At 35.2% G+C, this 6,964-nt stretch overlaps 1 protein-coding gene across 1 annotated transcript; it reads left to right on the top strand.

Moving 5' to 3' along the window:
* Positions 1 to 1,860: 1,860 nt before the first annotated feature.
* On the top strand, positions 1,861 to 6,615 carry LOC113306822 (probable magnesium transporter NIPA4). The gene is made up of 9 exons (XM_026555738.1): positions 1,861 to 2,462; positions 3,137 to 3,193; positions 4,013 to 4,103; positions 4,185 to 4,345; positions 4,477 to 4,604; positions 4,693 to 4,830; positions 5,425 to 5,517; positions 5,802 to 5,907; positions 6,107 to 6,615. The coding sequence occupies exons 1-9, from the start codon at positions 2,294 to 2,296 to the stop codon at positions 6,202 to 6,204; spliced, it is 1,041 nt and encodes a 346-aa protein (XP_026411523.1). The 5' UTR covers positions 1,861 to 2,293; the 3' UTR covers positions 6,205 to 6,615.
* Positions 6,616 to 6,964: the final 349 nt, after the last annotated feature.

Genomic DNA, 6,964 nt, shown 5'->3' with positions numbered 1-6,964 from the left:
AGTTATATATTTGCCCCTAAGGCACTATTCATTACTTGGAGGTTACATAATAGATTACTCCGGAGTTATATTATACTGGAAGGTTCTTAGTAGTGGTACATCCTAAAGTATTGTTCTTCATATGTGGTGGTACGTACAAAGGCTTGATGGTCCATGTGGTGCTTCGTGGTCTTGTAAAGTAATTGGGAGACATATGAAATATGGTATCTGGATTAATCTTTCCTTATGGATTCAACATTCAGAATAGTGGTAGAATGACTGCTCAAAAATTATAGTTATTCTCCAAATGGTCTATGTTGTCAAAATGAGAGATGTTCTAATTTTCGAGAGCATACTTGATGTTCTCCAATTTGTTGGTTAATTGGTAAGCATGAGAGCCTCTAAATTATCAAAATATGAATTACTATCATCTCATGAGAGGATGGATTACTAAACCAACATTTGATATATTTATATGACTTTTTACCTTTTGAGATTATGGGTTAGTCGCCAATGTAATTGGTAAATGGTTTGAGCAACGGTATTAATATGGAATTTTTTTGAGTTACCGTAGTAATTGATCCATAGTCCATTCACTAGACTCATGTCAAGTATATAACTTTAATGGCATCATCACTAGATTTCCTATTATACCATGTAATTTGGGAACCAACATAAACAAAATCAGAAAAATTAAAGCTGTCAATAATATTTTGAATGATATAGTCAGAGCTAGCTAGACTAGTGTTGAACATTTTATGAGCTGATATAATAGATGTTCAAATCTCCTATGAGACCCATGGGAGGTTAGCTCTTTCATCAACTTCTCTAATGTAGTTCCATTGTTGTTAATTATTTGTCATCATGATATAAAGAAAGAACCCAGGTTTACTAGAATCTAAAGAAACAATGACATTGATCGTTTTGTCTGTATCATGAGCAATTTCAAATTGGAAACACTCTTCCACATTAGACCAATACCCCAGTGATACCAGTTGATGAAAAACCAAGTAAGGGTATTTAAAATTTCTCATGTATTAATTATTTTGATAGAGCCAGTTTTAATTTCACATAAAAGATAATATCATGATTTTGAGCTCTAACTAAGTTTTATAGAACCGGCCTGGGTTCTACAGACCTGTCCTATGGGTAGAATTTCCGAAGCTTCAAAAAAATTCCACGATAAGATTCTCATCTTGTAGAACTAAAGCAATACAGTGCAAGATGCACATGTACTATCTGTCACAACCAGCAATTTGTTGACACGTGTCTAATTAATCAACCGAAATGAATCCAGAATTAATTGAGTATGAGCTAGTAAAATCAATTTTTCTTTTTTTTTTTACTCACACCCACGATGAAGTCATCATCTCTGAGCGATTGAATATAATGACACACGTCGACACAACATACAACGAAAGTGATTTATTTACTCAGGGTTTCTTAAGCTTAGTGAGATATTTTTCTTTGTAATTTATAGTTTTCTATTATTTTAGAACAAAAAGAATATTGTAGCCGGTGGCTATCAATCTTCAATCTATATAACACAAAGCAATCCTTATATAAGATCCACCGTTGATAACCTCCTAAAGTCTACTTACCCTACATAGCAACCTTGGAAAAGAATATAATTAAATTTACTCCTGATTAATGCCACTTAAGGATATTCATTAGCTAGCCACAAAATTAAGGTCTAAAACAAGAAAACACATAGAAGAAAAACAGATCACTATGTCAATTTACATGAGTCCACATCCAATCTAATCACACCCCATTCATAATTTACTACTATTATCACATGTTTTTATTCAAAAATTGAATCCAGCCAACATCCGCAACCAATAATAGAGTCAAAAGATTTCAGCATTCCTTCTTCAAGTATCCTATCCAAACAAAAACACAACCCTATATACGCGTAGGAGACGCACCACCACCACCACCACCACCTAAATAAAGCCATATCTATAAAAACACCACCATACTTTTATTATTATTAAATTACAGTAATCTCCAAATCTTTAGACCTTTATTACAACTTTAACCAATCTCTGCCTCTCCTTCCATCTTCCTCTCCTGTTTGCTTCTTTCTCACTCCCTCTCTCTCAACTCTCTCTTTCTTCACACTAAGATCTTCGAAATCCTTGTTCAAAATCGTGGTCTTGTTCTTTGAATAATCTCAGACAGGGTTCATTAATGGGAAGGAGTAGAAGAAGGAGAAGAAGAAGAACTATTGATTTAGTAGTTGTTCTTTAGCTTTGGATCTAGTAGAGAAGATATTTGAATTTTTTGGGGGAAATTTAGGGTTTATATAAAGATGGGGGGAGAAGGCACTGGACAGAGTTGGGCAATATCGTATAAAGGAATGTCATCTGATAATATTAAAGGATTAGTATTAGCATTATCTTCAAGTATTTTTATTGGAGCTAGTTTTATTGTTAAAAAGAAAGGGTTAAAGAAAGCTGGGGCTTCTGGTACTAGAGCAGGTATCAAATTCTTTTTGATTTGATTTTTTTTTTAAATTGTTTTTGGTGTAATTTATGAGAATTTGATGAGTTTTGTGAGCTCAAGTTAGCTTGGGGTATGGAATTTTTCTGCATTGTTGGTTTATGGATCTGTTCATGGATTTGGGGTTTTGAACTGTGGAATCTGAATTTTAGATCTTGATTTTTGAAATTTCTTATTTTGTTTGTGAATGTGGGTTAGACATTTTGTTGAATGTGGTTGGATTAAGATGGGTTTCGTGTGGAAGTAGAAGAAAGTGAGGAATTTGTGAATGAGCTGTTAGTGAATTACTTTATTGTTGTAATTTTTTTTCTTTGGGGAGTCAACTTTGAGTGGACTAGTAGTCAAAGTGTTAACTGATCCAGGTGATAAGCGGAAGAGATCTGTTCGATGCCAATGTGTTTATTGGTAACGGGGCTTATCACCTGGGCATGGATTGTCTTGGCTGAGATTTCTTGTTCTAGTAAGAAACTTAACTCTGGGTTTATTAGTTTGCATTACAGTAAGAATAAGTATAATGCTTGCTAGTCTCAATTCGTAGTATTGGATGTCGAGCTATATTCTTTACTCTTAACTCGTGGAGATATTTGTAATCAGTAATCACTATAAGGTATAAGTTATCCGAGAAACTAATTCAGTTGATTGTTGTTTGCAGGAAGTGGTGGATATTCGTATTTGTATGAGCCACTTTGGTGGGCAGGAATGATAACAAGTAAGTCTTTGAATAACTGACTTTGACTACAATGCATTTTATGGGGCAGCTGTTTTATCATTCCGTGTGTTCTTGTATTATTAGTTTCTGTTTGCTGAATGTATGAGGATCAGTTGTACATGTCGTGTTTTGCAAACATTAGTAATATGGCTTATTTTCGACATTTTACTACGAAATCTAGGAGTGATGAATTTCCAGCAACTTGGGTTGAAACTGGTCATATGCTTATCTTTGTTAGCAAAATTTTATGACCCTGAAGAGAGATTTGGGGCCTGCTGAAAGAATCAAACTGGGGGGTTAATATGTAAAAGGAAAAAACTTGGGTGTTAGACCATCACTGTGAAAGTCAATGATACAGAAGTTTCATCGCGGATGATAACTTTCAGGATCCTATAGAGGCATGCTGATATCAAGTTAGGTCTGCAACATTGTGGTCAAACTAGTTTCTTCTTACTGAAATGTGTTTGATCATTTGACAAATGCCGAAGAAAACACAAATATAGGTCTAAGTTAATCATACTAGTACGAAGACAAAGAAATGATTATCCAACCTTTCTAGTATCAGTTGGTAAAATCGACAAAGATTACAATATATGTCCGTTGGTCTTAAGCATATGTTCCCTGGTGACCTGGTCATTGTTATGTTTCATTCGTGCAATCTTATTTGTTGGATATACCAAGCTTGTTATTTGCTTTCTGCCGGCATTTTGAGTGGTCGACCATTTAACTCTGCCATATAAAGTTCATTGAGGAATGAATTCAAGTTGCAGGGTATTCTCTTTCAAGACTACGTTATTAAGGCTGGTTTCGTTTTTGCAGTGATTGTCGGGGAAGTTGCTAACTTTGCGGCTTATGCATTTGCCCCAGCTATTCTGGTCACTCCTCTTGGTGCACTCAGCATTATTATCAGGCACGATACAAATTCATTCCCCAAGTTGTGTGTACTCTTTTTCCCTTCAGTTGGTGGGCTAACTATCATCTTCTCTTGCAGCGCTGCACTTGCACATATTATTCTGCGGGAAAAGCTAAATGTTTTTGGCATTCTTGGTTGTGTTTTGTGTGTGGTGGGTTCTACAACAATTGTTTTACATGCTCCTCAAGAACAGCAGATTGAATCTGTGGCAGAAGTATGGGACCTTGCAACAGAGCCAGGTATTTGTTTGATTCACCTATCTAAAATTGTAGTTGTTTCTAGGCAAATTCAACTTTGTGTTTGTTATAGCATTTCACATTTTTTTTCTCTCATCAGTTCTATAGCTCAGTGATTCATATGTTTTCTGCAGCTTTTCTTTTCTATACAGCTTTGGTGATAGCAGGTGTTCTTATACTTATATTCCATTTTGTACCACAGTACGGCCAGACACATATAATGATTTACATAGGAATTTGTTCTCTTGTGGGTTCCTTGTCGGTACGTATCTGATTGACAGCTATTTTAATTCCTGTGTGGGTTGCATTTGCAATAAGCACTTACTAATAAATTTTGTTCTCTCTTTCAGGTCATGAGTGTAAAAGCACTTGGTATTGCTCTGAAATTAACATTTTCAGGAACAAATCAGTTAGTGTACTCTCAGACTTGGGTTTTCACTATGGTTGTACTTGCTTGTGTGATTACTCAGTTGAATTATTTGAATAAGGTATTTTGATTGATTACCTTTTCTCATGTCTGTCTTTTTGTCAAATTTAGCACGTTCAGCATTGTCCTTACTTTGATTTTTTTGGTTAACGTTACCTAGATCTGGAAATCTTATCTCAACATCTATGTTTCAAATCTCAACATCTATGTTTCAAAGCTGTAGAGTCTAGTAACTTTAATTTCTATTAGCTTCAGATGGTAATAAAATGGCAGCATCTAGCTATTTCATAGTGTTCTGATTGGCACCATCAAAGTGTGTTATTAAAATATGATTATCTATAGAAGCCTTTGAAATCACTAAAATACTAAAAATTTGGGTAGCTGTTCTTTTTGTTTGGCAGTCTGGGGGTTTACCCTGTCGTTTGGACTGGAATAGCGTATACTATTTCCATGGGAGTATCCCCAAAATCCTCATGGACAGTTGAACTAAGTAAACTGTTTTTAATTAGCCTTGTGATATGTCTGTCAATAAATAGCCAGATCTGTTAGTTGGTCATTGGAACTTTACGGAAGGATTTCATATTCTGATTTTATACTCATTCCTTTGGCATAACTTTTACTTCAAAAAATTTATGTGTTATGAATTTATTTACAGGCTCTTGATACCTTCAACACAGCTATTGTATCACCAATATACTACGTGATGTTCACTTCATTCACCATTTTAGCAAGTGTTATCATGTTTAAGGTAAAACTCGCAGATCTAAGGTTTATTTCTATTTTTCTTGGTAATTGCTGCTTTCAAGTGATACACTTAGTAGTCATTGAGTACTTGAAAGGGAAACAATTGAGTGTGTTCAACTTCATTACTGACATCTTTTGTTACAAAGAAAAAAACAGAACAAAACAAACATCAGTACTAACTTGCTCAAAGAACCATCATTTACCAACTGTTCATTTGCTCCGATCAATCTATCTCCATAATCTTATATTGTTTGGCTGGTTATTGACCATGTTTGGACAATTATACAGGATTGGGATCGACAGAATCCAACTCAAATTGTTACGGAGATGTGCGGGTTTATAACGATTCTTTCAGGGACGTTTCTACTTCATAAAACAAAGGACATGGTTGATGGTAAATTTCGCACACTTCTCTGATTCATTTTGCAGTAATGATTAGGGTCCAATTTCAATGACCATGTTTAATCTGTGTCAAGAAAAGACCCACCAATCACCAAGTGAGGTTTTCTTGAGCCTCATTTAAGGTGGGTCAATAAATTGAACCTGGTTTTGATTCGTGCTGCTAACGGTGATCAAACTGCCTGGTTATGCAGGTGTACCTATGCGCCTTCCTGTATACACGACCGAGATGGATGATTTAGAGCACGAGGGCATCCCTCTCAAGTGCCAAGATGCCTTGCGATCGTCATAATGCGCTTTCCCTTCCAGGATACACGACTGAGATGGATGACTTAGAGCACAAGGGTGGCATCCCTCCCAGTGCCAAGTTTTCCCCGCATCATCTTTTCATGCTTTTGGGGGAAAAGCATATGCAGCATCAACTTGTGTATTTTAGCAAATAGTACTAGTTAATAACTTAATGTTATACCATATTCTTTTGCAATGCCATGTAATTTGACATACATACATGGTTTATAATATCATAGTGTATCTAAGCTTTATGGCCAATGCTTCCACATCTCTTTTTCCTCTAATTTTAAAATACGCCACAGATGATGGTTCACATTATTTTTGTAGAGAAAAATTCGTAATTGTTGTAACATTGGATTTGCACTGTAGAGAATTCAAAATATTGTATTTTAAAATTGGAATATATTCCCATTTTTGTCTTCATTGTTATGGCGATTGCTTCCCCGTTGGCTGTCGGTGGGATTTCAAGAAGTCTCCAATCTTAACCCCACCTTGGTGAGTATAAACCATTACCGATATTCCTCTTCTTTTTTTGCAGCGATTTTAAATTTGAAACTAAAAGAATTAACCAAAAGAAACCGGACAACAGGAACACACTAGTAAGCAATAATCTTTAGCAAAAAATCAAATTTACAAAAGCCCTAAATTCTCATCTATAGAATTTTATTCAATGTTTTCAAACGAAAAACACTAATACAACTCAAAATATTCAAAAGTTGATTAGTGCTAATACTTCTTCTAATCCTAAAGTCAATTGGTTC

Source organism: Papaver somniferum, chromosome 8 (assembly GCF_003573695.1).
Source record: "Papaver somniferum cultivar HN1 chromosome 8, ASM357369v1, whole genome shotgun sequence".
In the NCBI taxonomy this organism is placed as follows: domain Eukaryota; kingdom Viridiplantae; phylum Streptophyta; class Magnoliopsida; order Ranunculales; family Papaveraceae; genus Papaver; species Papaver somniferum.
This window is presented reverse-complemented; position numbering and strand designations above follow the sequence as displayed.

Coding starts and splice junctions, on each gene's coding strand:
- LOC113306822 (XM_026555738.1), top strand. CDS start 2,294: ATGGGGGGAGAAGGCACTGGACAGAGTTGGGCAATATCGTATAAAGGA. Junction 2,463..3,136: donor GGCTTCTGGTACTAGAGCAG/GTATCAAATTCT, acceptor TGTTGTTTGCAG/GAAGTGGTGGATATTCGTAT. Junction 4,346..4,476: donor GGACCTTGCAACAGAGCCAG/GTATTTGTTTGA, acceptor TGTTTTCTGCAG/CTTTTCTTTTCTATACAGCT.